The sequence below is a fragment of the Halichoeres trimaculatus genome, unplaced genomic scaffold, assembly GCF_033239565.1.
Source record: "Halichoeres trimaculatus isolate MK-OKI-2021-1 unplaced genomic scaffold, fHalTri1.1 fHalTri1_scaffold_12, whole genome shotgun sequence".
Classification (NCBI taxonomy): Eukaryota; Metazoa; Chordata; class Actinopteri; order Labriformes; family Labridae; genus Halichoeres; species Halichoeres trimaculatus.
In genome coordinates, this window is record NW_027437190.1 from 31,488,522 (window position 1) to 31,511,091 (window position 22,570).

The 22,570-nt window shown below is 39.6% G+C and overlaps 2 protein-coding genes across 3 annotated transcripts in view; both read left to right on the forward strand.

Moving 5' to 3' along the window:
• Positions 1-8,695, forward strand: part of sv2a (synaptic vesicle glycoprotein 2A) — a 69,781-nt gene extending 61,086 nt beyond the window's left edge. Inside the window, exons 11-13 of the mRNA XM_074683395.1 lie at positions 2,063-2,269; positions 2,406-2,565; positions 4,902-8,695. Coding sequence (XP_074539496.1) covers positions 2,063-2,269; positions 2,406-2,565; positions 4,902-5,085 — 551 coding nt within the window. The 3' untranslated portion in view covers positions 5,086-8,695. The remainder of the gene's footprint in view (positions 1-2,062; positions 2,270-2,405; positions 2,566-4,901) is intronic.
• Positions 8,696-10,525: 1,830 nt separating this feature from the next.
• Positions 10,526-14,735, forward strand: bola1 (bolA family member 1). Of its 2 annotated transcripts, none has more exons than XM_074683740.1 (2): positions 10,526-10,668; positions 11,292-14,735. In XM_074683740.1, exon 2 carries the CDS (start codon positions 11,298-11,300, stop codon positions 11,748-11,750), a length of 453 nt encoding a protein of 150 aa, XP_074539841.1. In that variant the 5' UTR covers positions 10,526-10,668; positions 11,292-11,297; the 3' UTR covers positions 11,751-14,735. The 2 variants fall into 2 exon arrangements, with proteins under 2 accessions (XP_074539841.1, XP_074539840.1); XM_074683739.1 differs by having other exon boundaries at positions 10,530-10,668; positions 11,275-14,705.
• The last annotated feature ends 7,835 nt before the right edge of the window (positions 14,736-22,570 follow it).

The following is a 22,570-nucleotide window of genomic DNA, read 5'->3' on the forward strand; positions in this document are numbered from 1 at the left end:
AAATTTAGCAGTGACAAGTGAGTGGTAATGGTGGACACTGGAGCTGGACTATCAAAAAGTTTTGTTTCCATCACTTCTAGAATTGCGCAAAACAGAGATATTCCGATAAAAATCAGTAATGGAAACACCAAAATTTTGAGGTGTGTGAGTTGGAGAGCAGACGAGCTGGAAATGATGAGTTTCATTCGATGTTTTTGCTCCTGCCTGTCTGACGTGGCGTGATCACAGCCGACAGTTTGACCAGTGAAAATGTTCAGGAATCAGCATCATCATCATCAGTTGAGCATCCGGACGGACATTGCCTATTATTTTACCAATTGTCGGCAATTCTAGTCGTGACAGAAACACCGGCTATGATAGATATAGCTCTAATGCTAAAGAAATTAATCATTTACTTGCTTTTACAACTTTTCTGTGTCCGTTTGGATAAGTAACCTCTGTCAACTTCCATTGTGTTGTGGCATTTGCATTTGTGTTACCACTTTTGCAAATCGTCTGACACCCACTGGCTACTGTATCTCAAAGCATCGGGCTGTGAGGAACTAGTCTGGAAACTGAACTACTCTACTAACTGAGGCCCTGTTTGCACAACGTTTCATCTAAAAACGCTAAAACACAGTGAAATCGCAATGAAAAAAAACTGTGTTTACATGGAAACGCTGATGGACTGAAAACGGTGTAGTAAGCATGCCAGGCCTGTAGTTGGTGCTATAACTGTTTTGTCCAGATACCGCTTTTGGGAGATCTCCACTGAAGTAGAGTTGAGCCAATCATCTGGTGTTTTGGCAAAAACTAAGAGCAGATATAGAGCAACAGATGCACATTTTGTGTAAAGACAGTCAGAAGATTCGTCAGCGTTTTCATTGAAAATGCCAGCTTACTGTTAACGCGGCAACAGTGTCGGCAGCGTTTCAGAAAAATCCCACTCTGGAGGCTGTTTTCAAAAGTTTGCGTTTTAGGTCGGCTAAAATGCCATTTTCATGTAAACACAAGGCTGAAACGCAACAAAACTTTTGCATTTCACCCTGAAACTGTTGTCGTGTAAACAGCCCCAAAGTTTAAAACCAAGCTCTATGGAACTACAAATAAATACATTACCTGGTCTCTTTGCATCCTGAGAAAAGTCGTCCTGAACAAAGAAAAGTAGTTTTAAAAAGAAAATCTTCTCTCTAAAGCAAATGCACACCTTAGCAAGAGTCACCTCTTCAACAGTGGGTGATGGTGCTCGTGGGAAAAGGGGTATTTATCCCTAAAATACACTACAAGGCCTGGCCAAAGGTGTCTGCAAAAATCCAGATCTGTCTTACTCTGACTGATCTTTTATAAGAAGCAACATCTTTATACAACTTGCATCAGTTTGATGCAGATTTCCTGTAATTGAAACTGATGTGATCAGTCGACAAGTGAGTAAATCTCTTTGGCACCTTTGCTCTCTTTGTGCTGTTTTGTACTTGAGAGGATCTCCTTTAAATCAAGTTCTTTAAAGTTAAAACAATAGCACACTCTAATAGTCGTGAGGGGTTTCCTGGATTCACTATAGAGTATTACAAAGGATGGATGGACCACTACACTGCAAAAAACTGAAATCTTATCAAGTGTTTTTGTCTTGTTTTCTGGAGAATATGTCTTTTTAGACTTAATATGAGCCATTTTCACCTGACCAGTCCAAAAAATGTCTTCTTTAGCAGATTTTTCTTGTTCTGCTGGCAGATTCTTTGTTTATGTTACAAGCAATTCAGACCTCATTTTGTCTTTAAACAACTTGAAATAAGACATTTTTTCTTGTCTGACCAGGTGAATCTAGCTCATATGGATTGTAATAAGACAATTTTTACTTAAAAAAAGACAAAAACACTTGATAAGATTTCAGTTTTTTGCATTGTACTACTCTGAAATAAACTTGTCAGCTGATCTATCAAAACTCAAGGAAAATGCAATTTCTGCAAGAAACAAGAGACTTTCTGAGGAGTGATTTAGACATGTGGAGAGGATGTGTAATGTTAACTTTTGTATAAACCAACATTTTTAACTTTTTTCTCTCCATCTGTCCATCTTCTGTCAGATCTCTTCAAGTATAGGTTGGAAAACTGCCGGCTCATCAACAGCACGTTCCTGCACAACAAAGAAGGCTGCGTGATCAGCGATGTCAGCGATGAAAACAATGCCTACATGGTCTACTTCGTCAGCTTCTTGGGCACCTTGGCTGTATTGCCGGGCAACATCGTCTCGGCGCTGCTCATGGACAAGATTGGACGGCTGAGGATGCTAGGTAACGTGGACATGCGGCCTCATTAAACGTATTTACACAGTGTTCATTTTCCACCCAGGGTTGGAAAGTCAAACTGTGGTTCCCTGATGATTTCCTTTAACTTCTCCAACCCTCCACCTCTCCTGTCTTCCTCCAGCGGGCTCCAGCGTGATCTCTTGTGTCAGCTGTTTCTTCCTGTCCTTCGGTAACAGCGAGTCGGCCATGATTGCCCTGCTCTGCCTGTTTGGGGGGATCAGCATCGCTTCCTGGAACGCCCTGGATGTGCTGACGGTGGAGCTCTACCCCTCTGACAAGAGGTAGGAAACGCAGGCATGCCCTGAAATCTCCCTGACGCTGTGAAGACATTATGGTGCTTGCATGACGTGATAAGCGCCGTCACGGGACTTGCCCAGCACCGATTGGCTGGCTCACAGGGATGGATGACATTGCGGGGTGAACTCATTGGCTGTTCATGTGATGCAGAGCGTACAGCTGTCTTGTTGCCACCTAATGGCTTTGGAAGGATCATATTAACGGTCTTTATGGTCCCTCTTTAATGAGCTCAGGCTGTCAGACCTTATCAGATAAATCTAATAAAATGAATTCATGAAAAATACAGTTTGTGTGGAACATTATGAAATCATGGCCTGAAGAGAAAGCACGTTTGTTTTGTGTTTGCTCTGTGTTCATGGTAAAAAGCATTTGAGGCATCATTTTATGAGACAGTGCTCCACCTTGTGGCTGTATGGACTATCTGCAGCTGTTTCTAGAAATAATGTTCAACAGTTTAATTCCACAACAATGTTTTTTATTACTAATAAAGATAATATAAGGTTAGCAGGTAGTGATGGGACGTACAACCTGGACATTATGTAACAGCTCGTCACTGCAGACAAGAAGAGACAAAGCAAACATCCAATAGAAAGCGGGAAATCCAGAAAATTCCTACAATGCAAAGAAATAAAAACAGATCAAGCTGGATGGTGTGATGAAAGTAATGGATTTTCAAAAAAAAAATCTAGGGGGAAATGTAAAACCTTTTTTGGAAGAAGATGAAGACATCACATTTGTTAAAAGGAGATAAAATACTGAGATAAAAATATTAGATAAATAAATGGACCAGTGGGTGGATAAACAAATAGATTTACAAGTAAATAATTAAGTCTAGAAGAAGGAGTCAGAGGAGGTATTGGGGACAAAAAATTTAAGAGCATAAAAAAAAAGAGTTAAAAATAAAAGATAGATTAAAGTCAAATTAATGACATTGAAATGCATTGAAAGTGAAATGTAATGCAATAGGTGAAATTTCATAAAATCGTATAAGTAAGTTTTGCAGATTTAAAATGGCTGTGAGGAGTTCAAAAGTGATCTGGAAAAAGTCTCTCTTTTAGATATATGCCTGATCATAATCCACACTTTAAAATGAGATTATCAGCACCAATATTGCTGGTTACAGGTTATCTAAAATTGCTATTTCTTAGCTTCCAAGATGAATTGTCCAGGACTGGATTTATCTAAGGCACTTCTAGGTCTCTATGAAAACACCATGCCAGCTGATGAAGTTTAGTAAAGAGAAGAGATGAACATTTCTGTGATTAATTTTGTAGTGATGGTGGACACAGGAGCCTAACTGTCAGACAGAAAAAGGACAGAGGAGCAGAAGAAAGATAAACAGGAGAGAGATATAGCCCAAGCTAAAGGCAAACAATGAGCTAAACTGTTTGTGCTAATGTACATTCCAACCCACAGTCAGCAGTTGTTCTGCAGTGGTCTGTTCAATCTTGAGAGTCTATCAATAAAATGAAGAGTGAGGTTACGTTAGCTCTGATTGGTGGATGACTGACAGGACATAACCAGGATTTACTAATGTTACACATTAAAGCACTGGGCTGCCAGCTGTGCTAAATATAAACAGCTACTAAACTTCATACAAACTGACAGTGTTTACTTGTTGTCAAGTTAGCCTACAGATTTGTCGGAGCACTGAGCTGCAGGTGTCGCCAACATATAGCTGGCTACTACGTTTGCTTGATGTCACTTTTCAAACCATAGCGCTACGTAACTGTACTGATTAATACCTTACCTCGGCGCGTTGTATCTTTTCAAAAGTTGTCTTGAACAAAGACAATTTGTGATCCACATCTGACATAACACAGAATGAACTGAACTCAACACAGAGACTATGTAGACAAAGGGGCCAATCAACAGGAGTGTGAAACAAGACATGGGTGGAGCAATCAAACAGGAGGGAGACACACGGCCAGGAGGGAAAACTTAACCAAATACAAGGAGCAAGAATTAAAGACTAAAACAGGAAAAAAAAAACACAAGACAAGGGTCACAAAGAATAAAACAAAACCCTTAAATAGACCAAATCATTACAGTTTGTTCATTTTCCAGATGATACATAACAGATGACGTGCACTAATGAACTGACCTTAAATTGTTTCGTACCTTCAAAAATAGGTATACTCAGGCATCCTGAGTGTGACGTTCAGATAAAGTCTATGTTCAGGAAACACTTCATGTTCATAGCCTTGGTATTTGCTAATTTTCCATAGCCTGTCTTCTTTTCTTGTTTTGTTACTTTTTTTCAATGAGTGATCAAACACAACACTAACCTGACTGTTCTTTTATCTTTATCTTTCCTCAGGACCACGGCGTTCGGCTTCCTCAACGCCCTCTGTAAACTAGCAGCAGTTCTAGGCATAAGCATCTTCACCTCGTTCGTTGGGATCACCAAGGCCGTGCCCATCCTCTTTGCCTCGGGGGCGCTGGCGGCGGGCAGTTTTCTGGCCCTCAAACTACCAGAGACGCGGGGTCAGGTGCTGCAATAGTGTGGCGCCCACAGCTTTCCAGGGAACAGAAGGGTTTTTCGCCACACTGTGAATGAAGAGCTCAAGAGCCCTCAAAACCCTCCCCTCTAACCCCCTCCTCCCCTCACTATGATAGAGTGACGTAAGTGCACATGCTTCAAGATTTGCTGTAAATATTTGGGATCAGTGATTATTTCATAGGAACCCCTTCATGCAATCAAACGTAGAAGCTACGACAGACATAGGAGAGCTTGGAAAGACCTGGAAAGTAGACAGTAGATCGATGATGATTGCTCCAAAGTGTTGTCAGGTGTGAGGTAAAGTTCAGTGAAAAGATGATTTTTAATTTCTTGTAAATGTAAATCTGTTTTCCTGATCAGAGAACATCCACCCGGGGTTGGAGGTCAGGGGTCGGGGGTTCTTGATGATGAGCCATGGAAATAGACTCATAGAAATGACCACTAGCCATTGTTGCGGAGTTCTCTGTAATCACCTCCATCACCCGTCAAGTCTTGAGTACTTTGCCATTGTTGGACATAGAATCAAAAATGCGACATCCTCCGCCTTGATTTGAAGCATTTTTGACTTCCTCTGGGTAAAACCAAGACTCACCTCTCTTGGCTTTTCTCTAAAACAAAGACCTGTACTCATTCTTTTTTCTCTCCTAGAGGTCTTGTGTTGGTGTACAGACTAACTGCCATTTTATAGATTATAGAACATTCCAGGTTTGCTTTTTGTTGTTGTTAGATCGTGTCTAAGGAGATCAATCCAGGCCCTTCCTCCCTTTAAAACATCTTTTCTGATCACGTCCTGAGACATTTGGATCAGCTCATGGGTTCGTTTCCCATGCCATGTTTTAAATTCTGTGCTGTCATGGTCGCCATTTCATCACGAAGATGAAGCTGTTTGTTAAGATGTACATTCGAAGCACAACCATTTGCCGGTGTGAATGTCCACTAACATTTTCTTAACTTCAGGAAAATGTTTAGAAACTCACAGTCGGGCACCATTTTTCAATCATACTGTGTATTCCTTTGTACGAAATGCCTTTTTAGTACCTCTCCTCCCAGACTTACAGTATGTTTGCCTCTTAGAAAACATGTTTGGAGGGTGTTTGCATGTCAAAGTATGTATGTAATACTATGGAAATTGAGAGTACAACATATTAGCATAGCTACATTTACCCTTTAATTAGTCTGGCTTGATTTAATCTAAGATTTTGAAGTTTCCCCACACACTCAAAACAGCTCTGCTCTGTTGTGGTAGCAGTAAACATTAGCGCACACTTCCAAAAGAGGAATATTTCTTCATATTTCACATCACAAAAGTGAGTCAAAGGGTCAAAAAGTGAGCGTATTTCACACTTCACTTTCAGCTTTTATGATTTCAGTGGAGGCACAAATTGTGTAAAGTGTGTAAGAGATGACGGAGAAACTATAATCAAATTATTTGTGTCAACTGAATGTTTATATTAATGTGAGTGTGCTTCTTGGTGCAATATTGAACCTCTGTGCAATATTGTTTTTATTTTCGTCTTTTAGCATTTCACATTCGGCGACACCTTTTCTGGTTTGTGAATGGTTGTGAGGTCGCTGTCTTTGACTGGTAACTGATAAATTTCAGGCTTTCTTGTTCAGAAGAGCAGAGAGTAGCACCACAGAGTGCACAGAAGAAGAATGGATGGCGAGCTCTGCGTCCAGATTTAAAAAAGCAGCAGAGTCTTCCTACTTTCAGTTTCCTAATGTGAGATGTGTATGTACTGGACCGTTGGTGATTTATTGCAGTGTAAAGGATCGTTCCTGCTAACGGGGTGTGAATTGAGAGTGCACTGGACCTTGTGTTTACTTGTGCTTTATGACATTATTATATTATACAAATGTAGCTAGATACAACACGAGATCCACCGTAGAGAACTCACTGCCAAGGGCTGCCTGTCATACATCTCACATCGGTAAAAGCACAGAGCTGGTGAAAACAATTACCACATTCCCCTAAATGAGAAAAACAAGACTGATACGTTCACAATCACATGGTTAAAAAAAAAAAAAAATCGTTAATGTGTAGATTAACAAATCAAGTTCTTACCCAGACTGCCATTTTGTAGGATAGCAGCCATACATAGACTCAAGACAGTTGAATAAAAAGACGACACATTGCACTAAATGTACAATGTCGTACATGCACAATTGTGTGAGTTCTTCAAGACACAATCTGACACAACCTTGCTAGAAGTGTGAAGAAGAACAAGGTGTTAAGCAAGAGCACAAAGACCAAAACCAACCAAATGACCGGATTGTGAACACGAGTAAGGTTGTGAACATCGGTGCTTCGAGCTTTGACGACCTGCCCCCTTAAATTTCACTCCTGAATCTGACCTTGGATCCATTATCTATGAGTGTGCCATCTCTCATTAATTATTGCCAAATATTTTGTATGGCCTGAGTTTACACATTACACCATCACTTCTGTTTTAGAAATGAATATATGTAAATAAAAGTACTTATATTATAACTAAGGCTATAACAGTCGGAGCTTTGGAGAAGTCTTGGTCCATTTTCAGCTGTTGATCATGCAAAATAAGAGCACCTGGACTCCCACCTGTTTCAGGAAGTGAGTTTTAGGGTGCTCTTATTTTGAAACTGCAGGAAATATTGACATAGGGGTCAAAGTGGATGGCACATGAAAAGGAAAATCAGCCCAAACTCCCTTTGAAAAGCACATTGATGGTAAATAAAACACACGTTATAACTGCACCGATATAAAAGCTAAGCATCAGCAGTCCTACTCTCTATATGTCGTCCTGTATCACCCATGAATTAAAAACAACGATGTCAAGGTAACTGTTGTACTTGTTGAAAATGGATAACCGTTCAAGCGCTAACCTGTCTCAGTGACTCAGTTCAGGCTCCTTCCAAGTCGAAATTGTCTCGTAGATACATATCTCAGCTTAAGTTACAGGGTTTTTTGTATAATTGTTGCCTGAGCAACAGTCAATTGTGAGTGCAAAAAGTTAACAAAGCAATAAGTGTTTGGGTATTGTCTCCTCTTCTCTTCTCTGAAGCTATCGAGAACAGGAGTTACTTTATGCTGGCCTTGTCCACTGAAATGCTTAGTGTTGGCGTAATAATGACACAGGACTTAACAGCAGACATTTGTGTGTACTCTCTAAAAACAACCCTAAGTCTTGAGGCTCTTGTCAATAAGATTGCATTGCCATTAATTAAATGTAACAAAGAATTTATCACCTTTGTCATTGTACTGTGCTGTAGAAACTGTAGTTGATTGTTTGTAAGTATAGAAACTGTTTGTGGAACCATGAATATGAAAAAAAGTTATACAAAAAAAGTGTAAATGAACAATGATGTATGTTGTCTTTGATTTTGTGTATTTTGTAAAAATGAGGAAGAAATATAAGTAAATACATCAATGTTAAATACCGGTTATGAATCATAATTAGCCCTAATGTGACAACATCAGTTTCTGTTTAAAGGTGTGTGAGATTTTTTTCTTATATTTTCTCATTGTTGATTTTTGATCGGGTTTGCACTCCGCTGTGCATCTGACCCTTTGGAATCACAATGGATAACAAAGAATCATGAAGAATAAACAAGTGGAAAAATATAAAAAGTCACTTTTTGTTGTTTTTTTTATGTCCACAAATATTGTTTGACTTTATATGAACTCATATGCCTCAAAGAAATAAATTTTCTTTCATCATCATCCTGATGCTGGATTCTACGGAAGAGGACTAGGGCCACTGAAAAAATGGCCACATTTTTTTTTATTACTTTTTTTTTTTTTTTTTTTTGAGAAAAAAAGTTTTCCTCATAAAAAAAATAATAATGAAAAAAATCTGGCTTTTTTTCCTCATAATTTTGACTTTTTTTCTCAGAAAAATGGGAATAAAAAAATTGGATATCATTTTTATTTTTGTTCGGTTGTAGATCATTATTTTCACAGCTAAGCTTTCTTGTTATTTGACTTAAAGTAGAAACACAGTTTTGCTCCTTTCAGTCATTCAAGAAAGGCACCAAAACCCGATCCTCTTCCATATTAGTTTCAAAATTGCAATTGTTTCCTAAAGAACACAACAGAACAGAATCTTTGTTTAATAAAGAAAGGGAACACTGTCTGCTCCGGGCTCTAAAGCTGTCTCCATACATAGCATACATCAGCCGGACCATATTTCACTCTTAGACTAAAATTGTGTCAAGCAATCAGTCACAGCTGCTACAAGAGGCTCCTCATTACATTAGGAATTGGAAACATGTAGAGCCTCTTTGGAGTGAGCAATGAAATTTGAGAACTTGTGTTGACTATAGCTACTAAAAAACTTAAGTGCAGAAAACAAATGGGTATTTTCAATCTAGATACAGTTTATCTCAAGTTAGCTGTTTAACTCCAATTTGTTTAGTTTATTTTGCTACTTTTCAAAAAATCCTTCCATTATCTTTACCAAATTCCTTTTCAGGGTCTCAGGGGGCTGCAGCATATCCAAGCTGTCAGGCAAGGCACACCCTGAACAGGTCAGCAGTCAATCACAGCCCTTGAACTCTGGGATGAAACTGAAGTATCCAGAGAGGAACGATGCATGCATGGAAGAAGACAAGAAAACACAAAGTTGCTTTTTTTTTTTTTAAATTTATCTATTTAATTATTCTGCAGAGGGAGGTGTGGCTGAGACTAAAACTTAACAGCTTCGATTGAGATAACTGTCGATGATGACTGTAATCAAATATAAGCATTTAAAAGAGGCAGGAACGCTTTATTATTAAGGTAATATATCTAAATCTATCTAATTATGTACACTGTATTTTTTTTTAAATTCATTTATATATAGTTGTTGATCTTTTTTTAGATTTAATTATTCTGCAAAAGGCGGTGTGGCTGAGACTAAAGCTTAACAGCTTGAATTGAGACAACCCTCAATAATGACTGTACTTAAGTATATGCATTTAAAACAAGCAGGTACGCTTTATTATTAAGGTAATATATTTAAATTTATCTAATTATGTACACTGTATTTTTGAAAAATCATTTATATTTAGTTGTTGGTCTGTTTTTTTTTTTTTTTTTTTTTTTTTTTTTTAATTTATTTATTTATTTTTGTATTAACAAGATGTTGAATCAACAATCAAAAATGCAGTTTACATATCAGATATTAAAACTGTCAGATAAATGCCACCATGAATATCACCAACTGATTATCAATTAGTGTCAGATATTGAAAAGATTATGCTGGGCATGTTAGCTGTCACTTTAAAGAACAACCTAACAGGTTAACATGCACCTTTGCTATGAAAGGAAGAGAAACGGGGAGGCTGTTGATTTGATATCAAAAAAATAAATAAATAAAGGGGTTTAAAAAATGTTTAAAAAATTGTGCTTGTAACTTTTATTGTCGTTTCATCCCAGTGAAAAAGCTGCATTTTGAAAACATGACGCGGGAGGGCAGTACCGCTTTAGCCACCCAGAAACACAACACTAAACATCACTGCGCATGCGCAACTTCTCTGCACTGTTGAGAGCTGTGTGTTTTGGCTGTAAGGTGAGAACCATTAGTGGGAAAGTCTACCTGAATTGTGTCAACGATTTACAGAACAGGTATGTATTATTAAAAAGGAGTGTATTGTATTCATTAGAGCTGTTTTGGGGTAGAGTATGTCTAACGTTTGTCTCATTTCAAGGACAACGTGCGTGATGTTTACAATGAAAGCTAACGGCTAACTGGCTACTTTACTCTGCTAGCGGTGAAGCTGCGCAGTGACTTTAACTAGAAATTGTGACAACTGAATGACATTTTAACGGGAAACACAAACGTTTGCGTGATTTTATGCTACCTGTAGCGCTGTCTATTGATTCAGCTGCCTTAATTGTGGGTATTTTTGCAAGGTCAGTGTTCTGTTAAAGCACCCTTTCTGTCGAAACCATAACGCATCAGTCGTTACACAAAGGTCTTGGTTTGACATGGTCACACTTGTACAAGTTGATACAATCAAATACAGTCACTCTCTTATAGATTTTATTCTTCTATGGCTCCACTTTGATGATAACACTTTACTTTTTCTCCTTTCTGTCTGGTTAACAACATAATTTTTTATGACTCCAATAACATAAAGTCTTTTGGGGTTATTTTTAATCCTTGAGTTCTTTTTTATTACATTAAAATGTCTGAAACATTACATATTGCTCTCCACTTTTTGATAATAGGTGGTCTCCTGTCACAGCCTCAGATGCTGCCCGCTGTCCTCCGCTCTGCTCGCCCCATCTCTACCATTCCTGCCTTAAGCCGGCCACTGGCCCACTTCAGACCACACATGGACCCAGACCCCAGCCGGCCCGTTGAGAGGGCCATTAGAACCAAACTGACCAACATGCTCCAACCGGACCACTTAGAGGTACATAATGAAAGCCACATGCACGCCGTGCCCCCTGGCTCTGAATCCCACTTCCGTGTCTTGGTTGTCAGCTCCCAGTTTGAGGGCCTGCCGTTAATAAAGCGCCACCGTCTGGTGAATGAAGCTCTAAAGGAGGAGTTAAGTACCTGTGTTCATGCTCTAGCCATCCAGGCAAAGACACCTGAGCAGTGGGGGAGCAACCCCACCCTGGCTAAGAGTCCAGCCTGCATGGGTGGCTCGAGGGGAGATCACACAGTGGAGGAGAAACTGAAAGGCGGGAGGGAGTAAAGGTTGGAACAGCGGTGCTGCTGCTGCTGTTAGACTGAACTGTAAAGACTTGAAGAACTCAAAGGATCATTTTTATCAGCAGTCAACAGAAGACATTTGTCATTCTACCATAATAAAACATGAATACAAACGTAAATCATCAGTGTTTTAGAAATACATTGTGCATCTAACGCATGATACAACTCCTCACCATGGTTGCAATAATTTGCACTTTGAAACAATTAGACAGTGCTACTACACACAGGTAGGTTTACATGCTTCTTAGTCAGTCTAAATACAAAACTTAGATTACCATGTCAGCATTCAGAGAAAAAGTGTCTGCTTATGCTTTGAAGATTTCCTATGTCTATGAATTTCTTGGTTGTTTGATTGTTGAAAAAAGTCAGATCAGGTCAATTTTTGTGAATTCCTTCATTTATTTATTTCAGTTGCCTCGCCCTAATGTAAAAGCACAGACCTTTCCTTCTGTTAGTAAAAAATACACATACCACACGGACATTCCATGATAGCAGACTGTCTGCTACAATTTGGTGTTAGTTGCGGGTTTGTTTGATGCTTTATTACCTGACGGTGTTGGAAATGATAATGACCCAGTACATATTTCATATTCTGGATCTTCCAGAATATTACCAGAATCTGGATTGTACTTTTACATCTGTCAGAAATTATGGAGACCTTGTCTCGTATTGTTTTGCAAAGCAATCCGACCATTTATAGTGGCGTTATATACACGTACGGCGAAAACAGCCCTATCTCACGATGATAAAGAATCCTTTAAAAAAAATCCTGGATCCAGACGGTGATCCGGATCACCTCCAAAATTAAATCACTTCTTCCTTATCTTGTTTTGAACATTTCTTGAAAATTTTATCAAGATCTCTTTGTTACTTTTTGAGTTATGTTGTTCACAGACAAACAAACAAACAAACGGAGAAACTCTCCAAAAATCATAACCTCCTTGGTGGAGGTAATCAGCACATGATTTATAAAGTGAATTAACAAATAAGATAAAAACAACACTGACAATTCACAAAATTTATGAATAGGCAGACACAATCCCACAATCCAACAAAGAGTTAGAGGTGTTAGAGCACAGGCAGATCGAGGAAAAATCAGCTTAAAACTATAAAGACAAATGATGCATGAGATATAATAACGGCTTAAATCATTTAATCATTTTATATTTACCTCTCTTTACTGCCAATGATAATAACAGTAATATAATTGCGGAGGACTAAAGTAGATGCTTTCTATAACACCGGCTAAACACAAGGGGGCAGTATGTGCACAGATTTTATGATGAACTGGATCGCGCTGAATCCAAGATGTCTTCATTATTCTCCTTAAAGTCAAATGTCAAATCTTCCTCACAATGGCACATTTTGTCCCACTTCAATACAACACAAAGCAGTTTTTTAAATATCTCATAACTACAGGATATCCCAAGGATAATTTGGGAGAATTTACCCTTTCTATTTTAAAATTTACACATCTAAGGTCATTACTCAGATTTTAGTAACAACCCAAGAGACATGATAATAGAAAACCTTTCTTTACTCATCACTAATAAAAGGCTCAGTTCATTATTTCTTCTTGTTGGATTGAGATCATTCTGGATTTGAATACTCAGGAGAACAAATGAGAGGACAGAAGTACAAAATGTTCGGTCATGTGCTTGTTCCCAGAATGACACACTTGTTTCTGTGTATATGTGTGTGAGTGTGCAAGTATACATTTACGTGGGTGGCCGTCTATTTTAGTCTTGGGGTTGTATGTGTCCCTGTGAAGGTCTTCTCGTCCTACCCTCAACCCTGATGACTAAAAGAAATCACTCCTCAAGCCTGAGAGAGGGATAAAACAACATATGAGCGTAACGGGAGTCTCTACAAACAGTGGGAATGATCATTTATCTGCAAGATTAATTTACAACCATTAAAGCGAAAGTCCAGTTTTGATGCAAACCAAGCAGGAAATGACACCAAACACACACTACAGAGCCAAAGCAAACTTTTAATGCTTTGCTGCAGTGCTGTTCAAAGTTATTGTTAGCTCATAAAGACAGGCCTGCAGAGGAATGCGGTGTCACCCCAAGGTAATGCGTGTCGTCTTCTGCAATCATCCTCCGCCTGGAATTGACAGCCTGTCAGGCCTCACAAAAGGACCTGGTGAGGAGGGTGAACAACTGGTGTCACTGGTTTGGAAAAAGGAAAACAGTAACACAACCACTTTATGACCCCTGCTCACCCATTAGAGTCGGGCCCGAGGGGGGGCGTGAAGCAAGGTCGCGGCTGTGGGAGAAAGCAATAAGCCGGGCCGTTCTGCCCGGGGACCCGCAGACTGTCTCTGCTGATGAGATTTACATGTCAGGATTCCAGGTGCTGTTATGATGGAGAGGGGAAAGACGTCAAGTCGTCAAAGGTGATGAGGTGGAGTGCAGAGACTTGTCCTAAACTTAAGAGCTTAGACTGTCTTACATGTGTGAGTAGTACATCACCCATTTAGTCCGTGGCAGGTATACAGCAAAATTACAGGGTCGCTCAGGTCACCTCCATAGATTATGACTTGTTTTGGCCAGAGGAGGAATTGCAAGCGCCGTAATTGACCAGCTTCTCTTGTGTCTAGTTATTCTAGGGTCAGTAATTCTGCTTTATGGTAAAGGACGTTTACAACAACACTTGGTTGAGCAATTTGGATCTAAACAAAAGAAAACTTCACTGAAGTTTGTGTTCAACCTCACAGGAAAGGAAGGTTTAAAATCATCAATTAAACATTTTTGACTTTCAGAGTGAGGATTAGATGTTTGCCTATTAGGATACCTCACCAGCTCTGTTATAGTTAACATACTTCATCATGTTGAGTAGGATATCTCACATGTAATCTTCCACTTCATCTGTCCTCAAGTCAAGTTAAAGGTACTTCAACATGATCAGATAATTCTAGCATTCTCTCTGCCCTTTGGCATCACTCCATGTTCAAATTAATGAATCATCACTTTTGCGCCAAATAAAAGTGTGTTCACAGACTTGAGAAGTAATGTTTCTTTTCAATTCAGAGATTTGATCATGTAAAATTTATAAATAAAAGTAGTTCTTAATGTGAAGCCTCTTAGCTTTGAGTTAATTAATATTGAAGTAACTATAATAAAAAGTGAAAAGTAATAGTCACTGTGTGTAATTATTAATGTAACAATAATTGATATTTTTGGATACCCAATTCATTTTTTGAAATTATAATTAACTCATTTTATGGTAATAATGGATGTTTTTAACAAAAAAAAAGATAAAAATGATTCCCAATTTTAACATCTTTCATTTATGGAAAAAAGCATGTCGATAAATAATTATTATAACATAATATAATGTAATATAAAATAAAATATAATATAATATTATATTATATTATATTATATTATATTATATTATATTATATTATATTATATTATATTAAATTATTATTTACCTGCCCTAAACCCAAAACACAAGTAATAAATTAAGTCTTTTTAATTACAAAGACTTAGCAGCATATCACAGTAACCTGAAACAAAAAACAAGCAAATTCAGATTCTTTTCAATTATTAAAAAACACACACATAAAATTAAAGCTCCTGTAAGGAAAATTGAAGCAGTTATAAAACTTACTGAAATTATTATATTTAGTATTAGAAGTAGTATAGTCATTGTTATAAATATTATAAATCAATCAATTAAATAATTTAATAATTAATTGATTGATTTTAATTTTAAACCCCCATTACTGCTGTAAGGTGGTAGATGTCACCAAAAGAAATGTACAGCATGGTGAAGGTTAAACCCTTTTTTTTTCTTAATAAATAAAAAAATATATATTTGTTTCTTTTTTTAATCTTTTCATTTTTTTTCTTTTTAATGTTTTTTATTTATTTATTTTATTTATTCATTTTTTTAATTTCCATAATTGCTGTGAAGGGGGAGATGCCAGCCAAGGAAATTTACAGCATGGTAAAAAATATACCTTTTTTTTTTTTTTACTGTAAATATATTTATGGTAAGGGACTAAAGATGTTCAGGGTAAAAGATCGGCAGGAAAATAAGAGAAGTCAGTGTGTCTACAGGGGGCGCCAAAATCATTACAAACAGTGCCTCACAGGGGCTTTAAAATCCTCCCATGTCCCTCAGCATCAGAGCAGACAACAGGTTTATAATGAAACAATGATATATAGATCTCATGTTTGAATGTTTAAGCATCTTTTTCACTGTAAATATAAAAAATATCTCAGTAGAAATGGTGAGGGTGTGAGTAAAGATGAGCTCTAACTCATTGGTGGTCTACATGAAGAATAATAAGTCTGCTGTTTTAGCTCATTCAGAGTTAATTTACTGTAGATGTGTGCAGGGCCTGTTCCATCATGTCCAGACTCCCGTGTGATGGATCTGTCTCCGGTCTCAGGTCTAGCCTGAACGGCCTGGAGGGTGCAGCAGGTCAGTGGGAACTCACCTTGGCAGCGCTGCCTCTGCGTCAGAGCCCCAGGACAGATGGTGCCAGGCTGGGCTGAGACCCCGGGCAGAGCAGGGTTCCCGCGATGAGCAGCCGCTGATTTACGCCGCGGCTCCGGACCTCGGGGTTGGGGTGCGGGGGGCTCCTTCTGCGCAGCTGACCCCTGCTGGTTGCAGGGTCACACACTGCGAGGGAGGGGGAGGAGGGGAAGACAAATGGGTGTCTGAGAAAGGGTGGTTTGGTCATCCCAGGGGACTGGCTTCGTCCTCAGGCCCCCTGGTCAGCTGCGGGGTCTGTGCAGCATGTGTGCAGGGAGAGCAGGCTGTTAAACACGTTTAATTTTAACCCCCACCAAGAACAACAATCAGTATGTTTATTGTCTTCAACGCAAAACCAAATGTCCCTGCACCAAAACATGTTTTTACTTTGCAAAAGACATCACAGAGAAGTTTATTCTTTCTCAAAAGTTTGACAAGTGTGTTTTAATTTAATAAACCCTGCGTGCGCTGAAATTAAAACTAGAACTATTTTGAAAAAACAATCTCAGTTGTAGAAAAACAAAGGTTTGGAGGGAAGGAAGCTCAAAATCTTCCGTCCCAATTACAGTTTATTAATCACAGAATGGCTTTAAAGCTCCCACACAGCTCCGGTGATTAATCTTTAGCTGGTTTCATGCTGTAAAAAAACACAGAGTTGAACTTAAGGTGATGGTAATAGGCTATTAAGGCCTTTTAATTGGACACCCCCCTCCTCCTTCTCTCCCCTCTCCTCTCCTCGCCAACTCCCCGTCTCCCACCGCACCGCCAGCTAATGAAATGAGTGAATAGCTGGCTTGAAAGGGAAGGACAAAGGCAGAGATAGGCAGAAGACAATATCCTTGTGAGGGAGAATTAGTTACACTCAGTAGTCTAAGTATTCAAAGCGCACAGCATAAAAAAAAGGATTGGGGGGGTTAAGATGGGGATTAAGAGAAAAGTCCACACAGGTGGGTCGCTGGGAGGGAGGAGGGGTCACATGACAGGACGCTACTTGGTTTGATAAACAACAGCCGGGGCCCACAGGAAGAAGGAAGGGAGTTATTTTATAGGCAGTATTAAGTGCTCCACCACATCAGGTATTCATTATGGTAAATCTCCCAGGTGTGCTGTACATGCAAGTCGAGCCACACATCTTAGGAGGGCGGATTTGATGCAAAGTAACTTGGACTGATTGATATTTGCTGTGGACAGAGAGGGTGGGAACTGCTCTTCTTGGTAATTAGATTTTGAGCGCGAGTTTTTGTTCTTCTGTTTGCTGCAAAAAAATGAAAAGAAAAAGCTGCCTCAAAGTCTCAAAATCATGAAGTTATCTAAAAAGCAATGAGATTAATACTAATAGACTTTTTTTTTATATTCAGTTTTTTATTATTTAATTACTTAAAATAGAAACACATTTCAATGTTTTACGTGTCCATGACAAAACATGTCCTGCCTGAGGCCTCTCAGCTTCAGTTTTCTTCTTCTGCCCTGAAAGCTTCCTCAGTAATTTCACTCAGTCTAAATTTTCGAAGTTGTGGTCCCGCTGGTGTTGACCTCATCTCTACATGCAGCCACTAGCAGTGAAACCATTATTTCAAGCAGGAATAACTTAAAAGTAAAAGGACCCAGTTGTATTTTTGTTTGAAACCTGTCTTTACCAGTCAGGGAAACTCAGTGTCACAATGAGTGTGTTTACAAGCAGTCAGTAACACTTTTATATCAGCTATAACCTGGTTGCCCTCGGCCATGTCAATACCAATAACCCTCATATTCCATTTTTTAAAATACAAAAATCACCCCTGGGTTCCTCCTTTTCTAACCTGAATATTTGGTCATGTATACACCTTTCAGGATATCCCAATCCAATCGAACATTAATTTGTGTTCTGCGCATGTTTTGTTTGCAAGGAATCTTGGTCTTTTGAGTGCAGGAAGTCCGCTGTGCTGCTGCTGTTGTTGTTGCTATGGATACAGCACGATAAAGCAGAGATGATGCGCATTGTCTCATGATGTTCTTTGTGCGTTGCTGTTTTGATTGCTTACACATGTAAACGGGTTTTTCTGAATGTTTCAGAAACCGCAATGTTGACCTTGACCCGAATATTTACGGCATGTAAACGTAGCCGTTGAGAAGGGGGAGCTACTGTAAGAAGACACTGGCACATGAAAGTCTGGTGCAGCAACTATAGGGATGGGTACCGACCTAATACTGTCTGTGTTACTGAGCACTGATTCACGTAAAATCAAAGGAGATGTAGCATTTGTGGCCGCAGGAACTAGCTGGCTGAACGATGAGGAGATGGCTTTTAGCAGTCTCTCATAATGGGACAAAAGCAGATCGCTCCTAACTAGCGCTTTGCTAACTGAATTACCTCTTCTCTCTTCTTGAACTCTCTGTTCTCCCTCCTTTCTGTTTCCTGAACAGACCGATCAGGCTGGGCTAGGGCAACTCTTTCCTCCCATAACTCCCCATCACTTCCCCCCACAGTCCTGTAGAGTTTTTACAGTACCATGTTTAGGTACCTAAACTTAACCCTCTGACTGTGAGAGAGTGGTGGAGTAGGTGATTTTCCATGCTGGACATGAACACAACATTACAAGTTTATATATTGAAGAATAAATTTGTAAAATTGAAAAAACTGAAATTTTATTATTAAAAAAAGTTAGATTAAATACCACATAATCACACACAAAAGTACTGAAAATGATACCCTTGAATGCGGATACTGATTTTCAGGTACCGGCATCAGTATCATGTCATTTCAAATGTGAAAGGTACCCATCCCTAGGCAGCTGGTTATCCCACGAATCTCTGGCATTTTTCATCCACATTTAATTTGGGAAAATGACCAAGGGCCAACGACTCTCAGAGAAACATCAATGAATCCTGAAAGTAACGTAGGAATTCTCTATTTAATGTTTCTTGAAAAAATCAGTCACTAAGTGTGCAAACATCCTTGTTGAATCATCACAGGCTGATGAGATTAAAGCTCACCTGTCCCTCAGGTGTCTCTCGATACCAAATGATCCGTGGTCAGTTTTCTGCAGTGTTACGTGCTGCGTAAACATCAGCAAACTCTGCTTCTGACCAAGGAAGATGTTCTCCACTAGGGGGCAAATGGAGAAAATATGTCAGGATGTTTTTATGGCAGGATCAGGATCTGGATTTAACAGGATTGTTTTTCATATTCAGACTATTTTGACCTGCAGACAACAGTTTTAGTCCTAAATATTTCTTATCCTGTATTCTGAACAATGTTAATGCACCATTTTTGGTCTTTTCTGCATCATTTTATAGCTTTAATCTAGTCTTGTGTCCTCGGATGTGTTTTTTGAACTCACACTTCTCCACATTATGATAAATCCATTCATTTAAAGTCATCAGCTGTGAGAGCATTACGTGTGGTCCATGCCCAGTCCAAATGCAGTGTATGTTTTCATTGAAGCTAATCTCCTGATGTCTAACAGTGTCTTTTTTGTATCTACTCATGTAAAACTAGCACGAATGGTTAAAATAATCAGTGGTCATGATGTCGGGGATTGTTCATGTGTTTGCTTTTGGATCAATAACTTCTCACCACTGCTTCTTTAATAACCCACACATTGTGGGAAATTTATGACTTGCTTGAGGGGAGTTGTGTGAAATGTGTGTTTTTAGATCAATATTAAATTACCCCTGGAATGGATGCCATCTCAAACATCTACTTTTTGGTTCTCCGTGGTTTTTATCAGTTACAAAAAGTCCCTGAACACACATGATCATCAGACTGATCTGCTGATCTCGTGTCCCAAACAAAATCCAGACGCCAGTGAGAGAAGCTGAGCCAGGATCAGCTGACAGCAAAGAGGAAAAGTGAATTGTCAAAGAAAGTAACCTCTGTGTCTTCACTGACGTGCATCAGTCTTTTTGTAAATGTATTTTTTTTGTTCTCCTCGCACTGCTCAGTCAATCACATGATCACAGCAGTAAAAGTCATGGGAGTTTCTCCTGGGGGTGTCGAAGCATGGGGCTGGTTAGTCTGGTTTTTGGGCCAGAGTGCACAGGCCAAGGCCTTCGCCCTGAGCCCTGCACGCTGAGTTACTGACACGCAGGCAGCTCCTCTTCCCTCCCCTCCAGGGCACTAACCAGAGGAGTGTGCATGTCAAGACAGATGGGTCACAGATAAGGCCTCCTCTTTGGGCTCCCTCTGTACCCTCTCAACCTCTGTGATCTTCCCACTCCTCCTAGCTTTGAACCTCATTCCTGTTTCCCCCCCTCCGCCTCCACTCCCTGTCAATCACACCATTTCTGTGCAAGCTACCCTTTCTCTTTCTCCTCATAAACTTCTTCTGACCTCTTACCAACCTTCATCCAATGTTTTAAACAGCCCGTCTCATGTGAAGCAGAGCTGAACGTGCTCTAAACTCCCTCTTTTAGTGTAAAAGTTTCCCCGAACCGTCCCTCAGTCGCACACGCCTGAACCCTGACACATGACTTCTCTCTTCCTCCTTCTTTCGCTCCTTCTTTAGAGCTGTGTCTCAAGCAGGATTACATTCACTTAACCCCCTGGAGTACCAGACGCCCCATATGATCATGTTTATATCTCCCACACAGCCTGGAGCTATTATCATATCATCATATTGTGTTATGGCTTCGCCCCTCGGGTATTACTCAGTGCTGATGTTTTCAGTCGAGAGGTTGTAAGTTATTCAAACACCCGTGTTTAGAATATTTTGTAGGATGTGAATGACAGCCAGCACAGAAACAGGCTGCAGACCCATGAAGCATATGATATTCACATATCTGTTTTTTATAGCAGCGGCAGAAAGACGCTCGTAAAGCTCCACTCCGACATGTTTATCATCATAAAACCGAAAGGAGAGTTAACAGAGATTGAGCACATTTATGGCTGAGCTTCAAATATCATAAAAAGAAAACTGATTAGCATCTGTTTTCCTCATGCAGGGGACACTGTCACTTTGCACCTGCTGTTCCCTTGTTTTCAGATGATGCTCATAAATATTTATGTGTTATTATTTATCATTTTTCCAGAGGCGTCGTTGCACGGCTCAGTGCCTTTCAGTTTGTCCACTGATTTGTTCTTGACTGAAATTAATCGGAACAACCACAGGAAGTTTTTACCCAGACACCCATGATCCCAGGAGAACACTGAGTTGATCTCCTGACTTAACCCACTGTGGTACGCACAGTGATACCACTTAGAAAATAATTTTTCAAGTAATTTTTTGTCTTAAAATAGATCAAATAAATGTAATATAAAGAAATTACAAAAAAAAAAAAAAAAAGATTTTTTGAGGGTTTGTTGCCTTGAGCCACACTAACACTGTACCATAATGGCCAGTGAGGAAAAAAGATAATAATTTATTCACATTTTAACATTTTTTTTTTTTTCGAAAACACATGGATAATACTTGATGACCTCAACAGTTTAAGAAGTATGCAATAAAAAGTGTAAAAGCTTAAAAATAACTCTTTTGATATGATTTCATGTCTGATCGGTGCCTGAAGCAACACTGTACCACTGAGGAATGCCCCATTGAAATGAATGAGTCAAGGAGTCTGAACCAGTGGCGGTTGCTCTAAGACTGTAAGGACTTCAAGGGAAGGAAAGCTCAGCGCCTCCTAAAATGTCCCCAAAAAAGTGGTGATATGTTCTGCTGTGTGAACATTTCACTGACTAAATCAGAGCTAGAATTCCTTCATCTTTTGTTCAGAATCAGCTCCTATCACAGGTAACTGGCTCCAGCTCCTTCTCATTCATCCCCGCAGCGTCTCAGCTCTTTAACACCGTCGGACGCTGAGCGTCTTCTGACTTCAGCGGGGAAGCGTAGAGTGGGTTGTTCCACTGTGGAAACTGGACGGTCATTGGATACACACTGGGCTGTGTCCCGCCCATCGGACACTCAGCGTCTCTGGGGGTCTATGAGACAGTGGGCTAGCCTAGACGCTGGGCTTCTGCATGATGATTGGATGATCTGTCTGAGGCCGAATCCCTTTTTGACTGACAGTGAAATGAGCCAGTCAGTGATCTTGAAGTATGACCCTCCACCAGAGCGTCTTCTGAGTTTTACAGTCAGTTGTTTTGGACTGATCCGGAGGCTTTATCGACCCCCAGCGAGTTTACCTTTCTTAAAAACGACGAGCGTTGTGTTCAAAGATTCTCTCTCTTTTCACCAATAAGCAGCTACAGCTACAGCTGTGGAGCTTCTCCCCCTGTCACTAGCACTAACAGCCTGTCGTAGTCTCAGCTGCCACTGGACCCGAGCCTACAATGTGAGGCCCCGTTTACATGACAACATTTAATCCAAAAACGCTAAAACACAGTGAAAA